General features: G+C 48.0%; 1 protein-coding gene across 3 annotated transcripts in view; it reads right to left on the bottom strand.

The window, feature by feature from the left end:
- SNX29 (sorting nexin 29) overlaps positions 1–16,268 on the bottom strand; it is a 1,557,993-nt gene that overhangs the window by 772,678 nt on the left and 769,047 nt on the right. For all 3 annotated transcript variants that reach the window (XM_085632108.1, XM_085632106.1, XM_085632107.1), the window contains exon 17: positions 14,926–14,981. In XM_085632108.1, coding sequence (XP_085488234.1) covers positions 14,926–14,981 — 56 coding nt within the window. The remainder of the gene's footprint in view (positions 1–14,925; positions 14,982–16,268) is intronic.

Below are 16,268 nucleotides of genomic sequence, written 5' to 3'. Positions count from 1 at the left end.
GAGGAGGCATGCCATCTCTTCCCAGGATGTGCATTGTTTCTGGTACCAGAGAGCAGAGGCTCTCTACTCAGGGTCCAGAAACATGTCTGGTGGTGGCTGGCTGTCTACAGCCAGTCAGACACCACACCAGGGTTGGTAGGCATTGAGGGAGCACCTCTGAGGTAACCTCTGGGTGCAAGGTACAATAAATCCCAACTGGCGTCAGTGTGGATTTAGTGAAAGGAGTAGTTTTGTACCAAACACTCCTGTATTTAGTGAAGCCATCATGCTGTGGTGGAAGTCGAGTTGTTGAGTTCCCAGCACATGTACTCTCTATGGCTCCACTGGCACTTACAATATTAGGAAATGGTGCCCATTATTGTAGGGGCCTATCATGCAGATATGCTCTCACCTGTAGTATTATGCACCCTACCTTAGGGCTGTGAGGCCAGCTAGAGAGGTGGCTTATCTATGCTGTAAGGCAGTGCTAGCTAGCATGGCACCCATGCATGGTGACCTGTTGACTTTGTTGTTTTCTCCCTCACAGTGGCATACAGGCTACAAGGGCAGTGGCATTCTCCCAGTGAGGGGTAGTCCAAAGGAACCCTCTACAGTCCCCAGGTCCTAGGTACCCAAAGTATCATTTACTAGGGACTTAGAGTGAGCAGAAGCACTAATTGTTTTTCGTTTAGGGAAAGGGTCCAGGGGACATGGTTGGCAGGGTCCCTGTGCACTACATTTGAAACCACATCAAAACCAGGCAAAAAGTGGGTGGCTAACCACGCAAAAGAGCCAATTTCTCACAGATAGCAATAAGGTAAACATTGCTCAAAACAAGAGAAAGCAACGTGGTTTACTCGAATGTCATGTGGACAGACAAACTGTTTTTTGGTGGGAGGTCACATGACCTCCTTGTTTCCAGTTATCTATTTTCCAGCTATTCTGGGAATTGTAGTCAGAGAGTGGTTCACATTTTGGTGTGGCTGCTGAGTACAGAATAAACAGCACAAACACAAAATCCTACCGTCAGTCTCCTTCACAAACCTTAATTGTCTGGTACAAAACAAGAAATTTAAAAACTTGCACCAACAGCACTGCATTAATTACATGTGAAATACCAATTGAACTGCCTGCCATTTAAAAAAAAAATATGACATTTATGTCAAATGGCCAGTGCAAAAGAGCAAGTTACTTACCTTCGGTAACAATATATCTGTAAGAAACATAGGTTAGTTACAGATTCGTTACCTTACAATTACCCCCAGGCGTCAGACTGGATCCGGAAAGTGTTTCGTCAGCGGTACCCCTGCACCTCAGAAGGTGGCGTCAGTTCTGTACACGGCTTTCCACGCCAGAAGCGCAGAGCCATGCAAGAAACTGACCACTGGTACACAAAACTAGGGTCCTGAAAGGATGACCTTAACCCTAGAAGTCAGTTCGCAGAACGGGGACGATGGGTGGGGCGGTAAGTAATCTATAACTAACCTATGTTTCTTCCAGATATATCGTTACCGAAGGTAAGTATCGTGTTCATCTGAAAGAAACAGTTAGTTATAGATTCCTACCTTAGAATAGATACCCTAGCACCACCAACCCCGGAGGTGGGTCTGCGAACTAAGTTCACACCAGAAAGTCCTGGAGAACAGAACGGCCAAAAAAGCCATCTCTCCGAACTTGGCTGTCCAGGCAATAGTGTTTGGTGAACGTGTGCAGCGATGCCCACGCAGCTGCCTGACAGATGTCTTTTAGGGGGACTCCTCATCCCAAAACAGTGGTAGCTGCCGTAGCCCTGGTGGAATGGGCGTGCAGTCCCACTGGAGGATCCTTCATTGCCAAAGAATAGACGGCTTTGATGCACAGAAAGACCCACCTGGAGATGGACTGTTTGTGCACGGCCTGACCTTTCTTAGCCCCGAAGTAACCCACAAAGAGCTGGTCATCCACCCGGAATTTTTTTGTGCGATCCAAGTAGAAGGAAAGCGCACATTTTGGATCCGGACGGTGGAGCCTCTCTTCCTCTTTTGAAGGATGGGGAGGCGGAAAGAAGGTGGGCAAAGTGAAGGTTTTGTAACCACCTTTGGAAGAAAGGAAGGTCTAGTTCGTAGGATGACCTTGTCTGGTTGAACAGCCAGAAAGGGAGGCTTGGAAGAAAGAGCTTGGAGCTCACTCACCCTGCGAGCAGAGGTGATGGCCACCAGCAAGGCAGTTTTCATAGTGAGGAGCCTGAGAGGACAGTTATGTAGTGGCTCAAAGGGAGCGCACTTAGATAGGTAAGAACCAAGTTCAAGTCCCACTGGGGCATTATGAAAGGAACAGGAGGAAAAAGATGAGTAACGCTCTTAAGGAATCTATTTACAACAGGGGACCTGAAAAGAGAAGGCTGATCAGGAAGCCTAAGAAAGGCTGAGATGGCCGAGAGGTAGCCCTTTAGAGTGCCCAGAGCAGAGTACTGCTGGGCCAGAGAAAGGAGGAACAAGAGGACCTCAGAAAGAGGGGTGGAAAGGGGATCCACAGCCTTTGCTGTGCACCATGCCACAAATGTGTGCCATTGACAGGCGCATACCGTCTTAGTGGAGGGACGCCTGGCTGCCAAGATAAGATCGCAAGCTTCGGAAGGCAGGTCAAAAGTCGTCAACTGTTGCCGCTCATTCTCCACGCATGGAGGTGAAGGCTGGACAGGTTCCGGTAGAGGACCGTCCCCTGCTGCTGCAACAGAAGATCCTCCAGAAGAGGCCGTCGCATCGGAGGATCGATGGCCATGTTGAGCAGCTCGGGATACCAGACTTCTCGTGCCCAATCCGGAGCCACATGAATGGCTTGGGCCCGGGCGAACTCGAGCTTCTTCAGCACTCTGGCCAGAATTGGTATTAGCGGAAAGGCGTATAGAAGACCGCAACTCCACTCGCGATGAAAAGCGTCGGCATACGAGTGCCGCCTTGGAAATTCCAATGTGCACAACTGCTGACATTGCACGTTCTCTTTGGTGGCGAATAGATTTAACCAGGGCTCTCTCCACTGCTGAAAGAGACCTTGCACCACCTCCCAGTGAAGACACCATTTGTGATCCATCATCCATCTGCGGCCGAGTTCGTCTGCTCTGGCGTTCAGGGAACCTGCCAGGTGTTGTGATATGCCCTGATGTTCCAGCCATGTCCAGCAGTGGAGGGCCTCCTGACAGGGTCTACGACCTCACCCCGCCTTGTTTGTTGCAGTACCACATGGTGGTGTTGTCCGTGAACACCTGCACTACTCTTCCCTGGACAGAGGGAAGGAATGCTTTGAGTGCAAGACGAATCGGCCGAAGCTCCAGAAGGTTGATATGGAGCCCGGACTGCGCTGGAGACCAGAGGCCTCTGATCTCTGCCTCACCCATGTGGCCGCCCCATCCCAGAAGTGATGCATCGGTCACCACTGTGAACGCTGGTTCTGGAAGAGAGAGGGATCTGCTGCCGACCCAATCCTGGTTTGTGAGCCACCACTGCAATAGGTGTGCAGTGCCCTCTGAGATCTGGACGCATTCCCCTGATGTTGCGCCCACTGGAACTTCAGATCCCACTACAGAGCCCGGATATGCCATCTGGCATGGTCCACCAGCAGGATGCAGGAGGCCATCAGACCCAGCAGCCTGAGGGTCATTCTGACCGAAACCCGGGATAGAGATTGAAAGATCAGAATCATAGCCCGAATATCCCGGACTCACTGTTCGGGAGGATAAACCCGAAACTGCGTTGTGTCCAGAACCACTCCGATGAAGAGGAGCTTCTGAGAGGGGATCAGGTGTGACTTCGGCACATTGATGGAGAACCCCAATGAATGCAGGAGGTAGGCCATATTCTGGAGGTGGGAGACAACAGCCTGGAGCAAGCCCACCTTCAACAGCCAGTCATCGAGATAGCGGAAGACTGGATCCCCTGATCTGCGCAGATGGGCTGCAACCACCGCCATCACTTTCGTGAACACTCAGGGGGCACTGCTAATGCCAAAGGGGAACACAGTAAACTGAAAGTGCTCATGGCCTACCGTGAAACGTAGGTAATGCCGGTGGGCTGGCAGGGCGGGGATGTGAAAGTAAGCATTCTGCAAGTTCAAAGCTACCATCCAGTCTCCAAGGTCGAGGGCAGACAAGACCTTAGCGAGTGTCAACATTTTGAACTTCTCCTTCCGGAGGAAGTAGTTGACGTTCCTGAGATCCAAGATAGGACGCAGCCCTTTGTCCTTCTTGGGTACCAGAAAGTAGTGGGAATAGCAACCACGACCTACTTCTGGGGCAGGAATGCGCTCGATGGCACCCTTGGCCAAGAGAGCCAAAGCTTCCTGTTGGAGAAGGGCCAGGTGATCCTCCGACATGCGATGGTACTGTGGTGGCATGGAGGGAGGGGTACCCGCGAAGGGGAGGGAGTAGCCCCTTCGGACTATTTGCAAAACCCACCTGTCCGACGTGATGGTGTGCCAGTGGGGAGGTGATGGTGGATCCTGCCCCCCACTGGCGTCTGGTGGCCCTGAAAGGTCGGACTAGGAGGGTTTGGAGGCTGCTGCAGAGGGGGCTGTAGTGGAGTGGCCCACCCGCTGGCCCCCAGAACCACGGTGGTGGTTTCCACGTGCCTGGCTGCTCTGGGACTGAACAGCTTGCGCCGGCCTGTGGCTCTGGGTGGGATGCAGGGGGGTATCTCTTCCGAAGCCACGAAAGGGGCTAAAGGCAGACTGCACAGGGCGGGTGGTGGAGAGGCCCAAGGAACTGGCCATAGCCTGAGAGTCCTTAAAGCCCTCTCGCACTTTGTCTGCCTTGTCGCCAAAAAGGCGACAGCCATCAGAGGGCATGTCCATAAGGGTGGATTACACATCCCCGGAAAAAACAGTCGAACGCAACCAGGCGTAGCGTCTAAGGGCTACTGACGTGGAAATCGTCCTGCCAAGTGCGTCGGGGGTATCAAGCCCACAGCGGATGGTAAACTTTGCTGCATCTCGCCCCATCGGCAACTGCACAGGAGAGTACGGCCCGGGTCTCCTCTGGGCACTAAGGCAGTACCTGCACCACCGTATCCCACACAGAGTGAGTGTAACAGCCCAACAGACATGCAATGTTTACCGACCGCAGTCCCAGGGTGGTGGAAGAAAACATTTTCTTCCCAAGGTGGTCCAACTCTTTGGATTACCTATCCGGTGGTGCGGTAGGGAAGCCGGCTTTAGAAGTGGAGGCTTGGACCACCAAGTTCTCAGGAGCGGGGTGTTGGGTGGCGTGGGCAATCATCCTGTCCACAGGAGCCCCTGTGTTGGGCCTTGGCCAAGTGCCCATAAGGATGTCTGTGAGGGCTTCATTAAACGGCAGCAGGGGCTCCAAAGAGCCGGTTGAAGGACCTCTATCATGAGGTTAGTCCTGACTGCCACCGTAGGTAGCTTGAAGTGGAGAGCCTCGGCCGCCTTACGCAGCACCACTGCGTATGACGCTCCCTCCTCCATAGCCACGGTAAGAGGAGACAACATGCCAAGGTCTGGTGAGGTATCCAGTCCACTGGCTTCCCCCAATTCCTCTCGCCAGTCCTGTTCGTACACCAACTGGTCGGTTATAGGGTTCCCAGACCCCTACCAGTCCTCCTCACTGTTCTCTGGCTGCCAATCTGGTCTCAAAGAGCCAGGGTAGAACAGGGGCACAAAAGTACCCGCCGGCGTCGGATCCGGCATGGAGGCCGGGGTTGACGTCGGCTAGGGATTTGGCCGACGTGGTGCCGGTGGAATCTGCGCCGGGGAGGCGTAACGAGGTCGACCGGATCCGATCCGGATTCAGGCCTGGATCCAAGGGGACCCTGCGACGCAGAGGCCGAAGCCGCCGACGCCGAAGGCCCAGGGCCCCCAGCCGAGTCTGCGGGGCCTGAAGTTGTGCCGGTGGAGTCAGGCTGCCCAAAGATAGCGTGCATCGCTTCGTAAAACTGACAAAGCTGGGCAGGGGTCGCTTCTTGTCCCGGGAAAGGGGGGAAACCTGGAGCCGCGAGAGGGGCACCACCCGCATCCCCCATCGTGTCGGCCGACGGACGGGGAGAAGTCAAAGACCGACGATGCTTCTTTGACTACTTTTTGTGCTTCGACTTACCTGACAGAGTGCGAACACTTAGAGGAAGAATGGTGTTGGCTCTCCGACCGGTCCCTTGACCTCCCGACTGGGACCTCTAACAACGTGGAGCCGACTGATAGGCCTCAAGTAGCTTTCGCGACAGCTCCCGCAAAGACTTCGGGCCATGGTCCGGCAGTTGGATCACAACTTGGGGTCGTGGTCACACTCCAGGCAGTAGAGGCACACGCAGTGCCGATCCGTCACCGATATCAGTCGGTTACAGGAACCGAAAGCCTTAAAACCGGGCATCCCTCATGCACCAGGAGTCGTTAAGGACTCAAAAAACAACGAAGTCGACAAAAGTCGAGAAGAAAGACTCAGTCAAAAAGTGACTGGGGGTAGCGTTCTCTCCAGATCTGCGCTTGCTGGCACGGAAAAAGAAAGAACAGACATTAGCGCGCGAGGGCGGTATCTAAGTAGCTACAGTGACATCATCCCGGCGACCACGACACCGACGAAAGCGGAGTCGACCGACGCCACCTTCCAACGCGCAGGGGTACTGCTGACGAAAAACTTTCTGGATCCAGTCTGACGCCTGGGGGTAATTCTAAGGTAAGGAATCTATAACTAACTGTTTCTTTCAGATCCATATTTTAGGAGGATCAATCGGTCGAAATGTCAACCCATATTTCAGTACACAATTGCAACTGCAGGACCGCAATCTGGAATACCATTTTCCGTCTTCACTCCGATTATATAGTTTGACCAATAAAGAAATTTGCAAATTGTAAGTGAGATAATAAGATTACACGCTTTAAGCTCGCCACATAATGTGGCCCACTATGATGAAAAGAGACCTGGCCTAATGGGTGGTTCCAAATAAATATTATATTACAACCTTTGAGACTAGACTGAAATATTTGTATAGTCAAACTGATAGACTCAGGGGGGTTAGAACACGCACGACAATGGTAATCTGTGGGTGTGAGGTTGTCGCATGCTTCAGGAGTATCACTCTCTGGTCAATGAGTGTAACCTCTATACAGTAAACTTCTGGAAAAGCATATAAACAAAAATCTATCTGAGTTCACCTAATCTGCTAACCGCCTTGACCAATCACAATCTGGCATTCGCCCAAGGCACAGCACGGAGTCGGCACTGATGGAAGTTACTGATAACATCCGAATGGCAGCAAACAGTGGCCGGGCAGTGATTTTGGTGCTGCTCGACCGGTCTGCTGCCTTCGATACCATCTCCCACCAGATCCTGCTCAAACGCCTCAAGGATAAAGGCATTCGGGGTAAAGCCTTGAATTGGCTGACTGACTTCTTAGCTAATAGAACACAAACAATCAACCTCGGCCTATACCGTTCCCAGACCACTACTGTCACCAAGGGGGCTCTGCAGGGCTCTTGTTTGAGCCCCACATTATTTAATATCTATGTTACCCCCTTGGCAGGGCTACTAAGGAAACTGGGCTTTAGCCCCACCTCCCACACCGATGACACGCAACTTCTCCTTTCCTTTGATAAATCAGATCCGCACATTCGAGACACCTTTTCGGAAGGAATGAAAGGCATCGCGCAGTGGATGAGGGATAACTTCCTCCAACTGAACACTGAAAAATCTGAGATCATGTTGTTTGGAGAAGCAAAAGTGAGATGGTCTCCCAATCGGTGGCCAAGGGAATTAGGACCAACTCCTCCCCCAAAGCAGATAGTGAAAAACCTAGGAGTGCGAGTTGATCAGGAACTAACATTAGAGGAACACATTAACACCACAACCAGGCTATGCTTTCACACTCTGGGCATCCTCCGAAGGGTTTTTCCCTTGCTGCCATCAGCCACCCGGAAAACCCTAATCCAGGCACTGAACACCAGCCGCTTAGACTATTGCAATGCCCTGCTGATCTCCACCAAAGAAAAATCCTTAAACAAATTGCAAATATTCCAGAATAACACTGCTCGTCTGGTGAGCAATGCTCCTCCCAGAACACTTTCTGCTCCACTTCTCCGCAAACTTCACTGGCTCCCAATAAAAAAGAGAATTAAGTTCAAAATCTGTTTTATGGTGTATAAAGCACTACACAATATGGCCCCCTGCTATCTATCCCAAAAACTAGCTAGATATACACCGCCAGTCCCCTGAGGTCAAGCCACCAAGCACTCCTTCGCATTCCCCGTGTCAAATTGGCACGCATGGGGGCAAAGCCTTCTCCCATCTGGCCCCCCGCTACTGGAACCAACTACCCATACAGATGCGCCAGTGTACAAACTTCTTGGCCCTCAGAAAACATCTGATAACTGCACTGTTCTAACTCTTCCTAGGTAAGACCACAAGCAGTCTCAGTACGGCGATACCCCTCTGGGGTGATTCAGGTGCTATACAAGTCTCATAAATAAAATAAATAAACTGAATCAAGCGAAAGCAGCGTCACCTGGTACGGTGACGTCCTCCTGAGCACAGCGTAAAACCCACTTAAGTGTGATTAAAAACTCTTGATTGAAGCTGTAGTGAAGATCAAAAACAAGTTGTAGCTTGTAAGGCTGTTTATTCTTATGTCGATATTATAACCTCATATCGAATGTAATTCATCCAAAATGCATTAGATAATCATACAATTTATACGTATCTCCCGATGCGTTTCGGCCTTAAAGAGCCCTTTGTCAGGGGAAATATCTGAAATATGAATGGAGCAGAGATATGATAAGAGAACACCAGACACGGAAATAAACTGACCGTCACCTTGTGCCACAGTGTTTCCTGTGTTAAACAAGATCACCCAGAAAGTATCAATCGAAAAGTGCACATGGACGAGGTTGTGCCAAAACTATATAAATGTAGATCATGAAGTGAAAACGTGTGCCATGGTGAACACGTGGTAAATAGTGATAAACAAAATAAAAAGGTCAAAACATTAAAGATGGCTCAATGACACGAAAATAGATCATGCGATATATGCAAAGCAACTAAAGAGTCAAATGGCGGTGCACGGGCTTGTGTAGTAGGGCTAAATCGAGAAATATGCCGTTATGCAAAAGTGAAGTCAATAGTCAAACTGATAAAATGGTCAAATATTAATTATTACAAATATTCTAGCACATAGGTTTCTTAATCTGTGGTCCGGGGACCCCTGGGGGTCTGCTACTCCTAGCCAAGGGGTTTGCACTGCTTACAAAACAAAAAAACATTAAGAGATTAATACATTGTATATAAATAAAGAACTATGATGTAAAATGTAACCTTTTTAAACGTTCTGCAAATGTGAAGGAATCTGAAGGAAATTAAATGGAGGTTAAAATGTAAGCCAGTGTTCACAGATTGATTCGTGGAAGCAAAATGTAAGCTGGTGTTCACAGATTGATTTGTGGGAGCATGGCAAGTGTACGAATCAGAATAAAGTGTGGACGAGCGCTCGCCTCAAGGCACTGAGGGCCGTCAGGGAGATTAAGTGAGCTATTGCCCAGAGTCACATGACGCTGAGCTGAGCTCGGCGCCAGGGATCGAACCGTGAGCCCCGCGCTTGGAATCAGCCACTCTGGTCGCTGCGCCACACCTCCCCCACATTGATTAGCCTGGGGTCCCCACATTCCAATATTGACTCAGTGGGGGTCCCCGGATTCGAGTAAAGATTAAGTAGGGGTCCACAGAAGCGAAAAGGTTATGAACCACTGTAGAATCTAGCAGTTTGAGAGCCGTTTCGGTTTCTCAAAAGAAACAATCATCTAGGGATTCCCACACCTGCAAAATGGACGAGTCATTTGAAATTCACGTATATATATATATACATATTACCTACTGGCGGTCGCCAGTAGGTAGTTATAGTTAGGACCCTGTTTCCATAGGAAATCCGCAACATTCTATTTGGAATAACTTTGGCGCCGGTCGACGAATCCTCGCGAAATTTTCAAAATAGGTGGGGCGCTACGCTCCGCTCCTACCCTGAAAGTCTCGGGGGGATTCGTCAAGCGGGGGCTGAGAAAAAAGGGGGGTCCCAAAACGCGTTTTTCCCATGCATTTTTCCATAGGACCTTTAGACACAGCTACAGCCCGAACGGCTGAACAGAGTTACTTGAAATTTGGCAGAGAGGTAGTCCTCAGGTCAAGGAAGTGCCTTTTGTAGGTCTGGTGTAAATCTGTTCAGTAGTTCCTGAGAAAATAGCATTTAAATCAATATATATATCTGTGGCAGCTTACGGTGCGCTTACCGTGCGCTTACGGTAAGCTTACCGTACGCGTACGGTGATGTGCGCGAGCGCGATTCTGATTGGATGTTAGATCTTAGTAAACATTAGAATCGGTCGAAACCAGGAAGCGGCGGCCGCCATTTTCTCTCTCGCACTCTGAGTGGGGATTAAAAAACAAAGGACCAAAACATGTAAAGGGGCTGTTTAGACAGCTCCTAAGCACCTAGCCATGTTGGGGGAGTCCCCAAAGATCCCCCAAGGCCAAAAACGGAATTTTAATTTTTTCGATAATTTCGCCGATTACGCTTACCGTACGCGTACGGTAAAAAAAATTTTTTAACTAAAATTATCCATACTCTCCCCACCCCATGTGCAAATGGTGCCCGAAGGGCACCATTTGTGCATGGCATATCACAGATGTGAAAAATTAAAATATTACCTTTCACAACGAAGCGCATCATATGTCCTCCATGTGCGCACGGTGCGCGAAGCGCATCGTGCGTACATGGCCCATCTAGCGTAACGTGGGCACCGCGTGCCCACCGTGCGCGCACGGAACGAACTGCGTTAAGTGGGCGCGCACGCCAAGAATGGGCGTGCACGCCGCGAAGCGCATCGTGCGTACATGGCCCATCTAGCATAACGTGGGCACGCGGTGCGCGTAGCGCACCGCGTGCCCACCGTGCGTGCACGGCACTAACTGCGTAAAGCGACCGCAATCTTCTGCTGATGACATATGTGTCTTTATGAAAAAAAAATATTTGTAATATATGTATAGCTAAAATTTAATGGAAGAAGACATGGGCAAATAAGTGTCTCGCCTCAAGGCGCTGAGGGCCGTCAGGGAGATTAAGTGAGCTATTGCCCAGAGTCACATGACGCTGAGCTGAGCTCGGCGCCAGGGATCGAACCGTGAGCCCCGCGCTTGGAATCAGCCACTCTGGTCGCTGCGCCACACCTCCCCCACATTGATTAGCCTGGGGTCCCCACATTCCAATATTGACTCAGTGGGGGTCCCCGGATTCCAGTAAAGATTAAGTAGGGGTCCACAGAAGGCAAAAGGTTATGAACCACTGTAGAATCTAGCAGTTTGAGAGCCGTTTCGGTTTCTCAAAAGAAACAATCATCTAGGGATTCCCACACCTGCAAAATGGACGAGTCTTTTGAAATTCACATATATATATATATATACATATTACCTACTGGCGGTCGCCAGTAGGTAGTTATAGTTAGGACCCTGTTTCCATAGGAAATCCGCAACATTCTATTTGGAATAACTTTGGCGCCGGTCGACGAATCCTCGCGAAATTTTCAAAATAGGTGGGGCGCTACGCTCCGCTCCTACCCTGAAAGTCTCGGGGGGATTCGTCAAGCGGGGGCTGAGAAAAAAGGGGGGTCCCAAAACACGTTTTTCCCATGCATTTTTCCATAGGACCTTTAGACACAGCTACAGCCCGAACGGCTGAACAGAGTTACTTGAAATTTGGCAGAGAGGTAGTCCTCAGGTCAAGGAAGTGCCTTTTGTAGGTCTGGTGTAAATCTGTTCAGTAGTTCCTGAGAAAATAGCATTTAAATCAATATATATATCTGTGGCAGCTTACGGTGCGCTTACCGTGCGCTTACGGTAAGCTTACCGTACGCGTACGGTGATGTGCGCGAGCGCGATTCTGATTGGATGTTAGATCTTAGTAAACATTAGAATCGGTCGAAACCAGGAAGCGGCGGCCGCCATTTTCTCTCTCGCACTCTGAGTGGGGATTAAAAAACAAAGGACCAAAACATGTAAAGGGGCTGTTTAGACAGCTCCTAAGCACCTAGCCATGTTGGGGGAGTCCCCAAAGGTCCCCCAAGGCCAAAAACGGAATTTTAATTTTTTCGATAATTTCGCCGATTACGCTTACCGTACGCGTACGGTAAAAAAAAGTTTTTAACAAAAATTATCCATACTCTCCCCACCCCATGTGCAAATGGTGCCCGAAGGGCACCATTTGTGCATGGCATATCACAGATGTGAAAAATTAAAATATTACCTTTCACAACGAAGCGCATCATATGTCCTCCATGTGCGCACGGTGCGCGAAGCGCATCGTGCGTACATGGCCCATCTAGCGTAACGTGGGCACCGCGTGCCCACCGTGCGCGCACGGAACGAACTGCGTTAAGTGGGCGCGCACGCCACGAATGGGCGCGCACGCCGCGAAGCGCATCATGCGTACATGGCCCATCTAGCGTAACGTGGGCACGCGGTGCGCGTAGCGCACCGCGTGCCCACCGTGCGTGCACGGCACTAACTGCGTAAAGCGACCGCAATCTTCTGCTGATGACATATGTGTCTTTATGAAAAAAAAATATTTGTAATATATGTATAGCTAAAATTTAATGGAAGAAGACATGGGCAAATAAGTGTCTAAATACAGTATTTGCATCAGCAGAGGATTGCGGTCGCGTGAGTTATAGTTGCCTGCACTAACTATAACGGGGGAATTTCATTGGTTTTTTATCAGTAAAATTTCCGCTAACTATAACATGTGTGAAACCTATGGTTTTTTCAGTGAATATATATATATATATATATATATATATATATATATATACAAAACCTTCTATTAACTGCAATGCTTTTTAATGAGGTGCTATCATGTATATTGGTCCCAAAATGGCTGCCAACACTTCTTGGATGAAGTGCTGAAAGCCAATCAGATCTCAGGATGAGATGTGTGGTTAGGCTCCGCCCACATATATATATGATTTTACTTTTGATTTTCTCAGGAACTACTGAACAGATTGACACCAGACCTGCAAAAGGCACTTCCCTGAGCTGAGGACTACCTCTCTGCCAAATTTCAAGTAATTCTGTTCAGCCGTTCGGGCTGTACCTTGGACTAAATGTCCCTATGGAAAATTGCATGGGGAAAACGCGTTTGGGACCCCCCTTTTTTCTCAGCCCCGCTTGACGAATCCCCCCGAGACGTTCAGGGTAGGAGCGGAGCGGAGCGCCCCACCTATTTTGAAAATTTCGCGAGGATTCATCAACCGGCGCCAAAGTTATTCCAAATAGAATGTTGTGGATTTCCTATGGAAACACGGTCCTAACTATAACTATCTACTGGCGACCGCCAGTAGATAATATATATATATATATATATATAATATATATATTGTGTCAATAAATCAGGCTGTAGGAGAAAGGATATATATATATATATTATCTACTGGCGGTCGCCAGTAGATAGTTATAGTTAGGACCCTGTTTCCATAGGAAATCCGCAACATTCTATTTGGAATAACTTTGGCGCCGGTCGACGAATGCTCGCGAAATTCTCAAAACTAATGGGGCGCTATGCTCCGCTCCTACCCTGAAAGTCTCGGGGTGATTCGTCAAGCGGGGGCTGAGAAAAAAGGGGGGTCCCAAAACGCGTTTTCCCCATGCATTTTTTTAATAGGACCTTTAGACACAGCTACAGCCCGAACGGCTGAACAGAATTACTTGAAATTTGGCAGAGAGGTAGTCCGCAGGTCAAGGAAGTGCCTTTTGTGGTGTAAATCTGTTCAGTAGTTTCAGAGAAAATAGCATTTAAATCAATATATATATCTGTAAGCGCGCTCCGTGCGCTTACAGTAAACTTACCGTACGCGTACGGTGACGTGCGCGAGCGCGGTTCTGATTGGTTGTTAGATCAAAGTAAACATTCAAATCGGTCGAAACCAGGAAGTATCGGCCGCCATTTTCTGTCTCTCGCACTGAAAAACAAAGGTTGATAACATGCAAAGGGGGCAACGAAGAGAGTTGCAGACCCCATAGCGTTCGTCAGGGGGTTCACAAAGGACCAAAAAGTATGAAAAATAAATTTAATAATTTTTAAAAAAAATCGCGGAGTGTGCTTACGGTAAGCTTACTGTACGCATACGGTAAAAAAAAAAAATAAAAAAAAAAATTAACAATCACATTTAATATATAAATCTAAGGACCCCCAAGGGAGAAAAAAACAATTGATATTTTGTAAAAAATGGCGTGGCGTGCACGGTACGAAATGCGCAAGGTGGGCACTCGGTGCGCGAAGCGCACCGAGTGCCCACAGCGCGTGCACGGTGCTCGAAGCGCACCTGGCGCGCAAAAATTAACAATAAATAGATAACTTAGCATTTAAAAAACCGTACAAATTCACTGAAAAAACCATAGGTTTCACACACGTTATAGTTAGGAATTAGCATTTAAAAAACCTTGCAAATTCACTTAAAAAACCATAGGTTTCACACAAGTTATAGTTAGCTGTACATTTCACTCGTAAAAAACCAATGAAATTCCACGTTATAGTTAGATCAGGTAACTATAACTTGCGCGACCGCAATGCACAATGTGTCATTTGAGATGTCATCATTGATGTGATGAGTGATGTCACTGACCATGTCATGAGTGATGTAATATGTGACGTCATCAGCAGTGGATTGCGGTCGCGCAAGTTATAGTTACCTGATCTAACTATAACGTGGAATTTCATTGGTTTTTTACGAGTGAAATGTACAGCTAACTATAACTTGTGTGAAACCTATGGTTTTTTAAGTGAATATATATATATATATATACTATTCTTTTAGTGACGGAGCAATGACAGAAGATATAATATGTCGGGTAACGGAATATAAACTGACAGTAAAAAGACCAGGCAAGCAAATTAATTTGAATTTCTGTAGACATTTTTGCAGTGAACTTACATTTCAAAATCTGATAAGCTCTGGTCCTCAGACGTCTGACTCAAATCTCCAGGTACCTGCCATGAGAAGTACACATGTATTAGTTTTGACATACCTCATGCAATTATTGCAAGCGGTTTTATGAGAATGAGTGTTGCGCATTTAGACTTTCACAAAAATCTTAAAAGCCTATTTTGTAAAATAACAAAGGAAAACATTATGCTGATGTCGATCAACGCCCCAGCTGCAAAAGATCTGAATTAACATCGCCGAAAGCTTTGGAGCCTATTGAGATAATCATACATGTAAGGGAGGGCATGTAATTTTTAAGAAATAGAAAACTAATAGGAATCACTGAAAACAGGTATTAGATGGTGGCACGCAATAGACATAAACAGAAAGCCCTCTGGTGTGCATTGCATCATATACATTGGATAGTTATTCATTTTACAACTTTACAGTGAGTAGGATACTCTCTTTGGAATGGCAGTTAGTTTCTAAGACGAAACGGAGAAACCATTAGGTAATGCTTTATGGAATGATAACGAACCTATGTAAGGTTCTGTATGTTAAAGACCCTTATTACCACTTTGTTCCTTATCCTAGCCACAGCCCCTGCAAAATAATGGTAATTAATATCAAACAAACAAGACTTTGTATTAAAATGTTAGTCCCTTGCTAGGAGGACATGAAAACAGGGAAAGCAGAGGTCATCTTGTTTGAAAATAACCCCTCCCTAATGTCCCCATCCTGATGGCCTGAGGAAATGGGCTTGCTTGCTGTTCCTGTGAGGAAGGAGAAACACCTAGGTGTGGTCATAGATACCAAGCTGACAGTTGGTCTACAGGTTAACGCAATTGCATTTTCTGGTTTGTTAATCCTTAGGATGCTTAAAAAAGTCTTTCCCGTAATTTCTTCAAATTCCCCCCAAAACTGTAATTACGGCTTTTGTTTTAGCCAACCTAGAACATTGTAATGCCCTTTTCTTAATATGCAGCAGCAACATCTGAACAGGCTACAGGTACTCCAGAATGCCGCTGTCAGAACTTTGGCACGCATCCCTAAACACAAGTCATTTGCATAGGTCATCACCAAGCTCCACTGGTTGCCAGTCACGCCCTATGCCTGGCCCATAAGGCCATGTATGGAACTGGCCGCGACATTCTGCAGCATTCCTTTAAATGGTATAGACTGGGGAGAAATCTTCGCTCAAAGGGTGCTCAGAAAGTGGTGGTCAACAGATTCAAGCTTACAAACGGGAGGGGGGGGGTGAATTAAATCGCAAAATAATTAAATCTATTCCCTCCTCACATCAGAGCCATATCAAATTTGTATATGTTTAGGAAGGCTTTAAAAACATGTAT

Source organism: Triturus cristatus, chromosome 10, assembly GCF_964204655.1.
Source record: "Triturus cristatus chromosome 10, aTriCri1.1, whole genome shotgun sequence".
NCBI classification, from domain to species: domain Eukaryota; kingdom Metazoa; phylum Chordata; class Amphibia; order Caudata; family Salamandridae; genus Triturus; species Triturus cristatus.
Note: the sequence above shows the minus strand (reverse complement) of the source record. Positions and strands in the feature narration are given on the sequence as shown.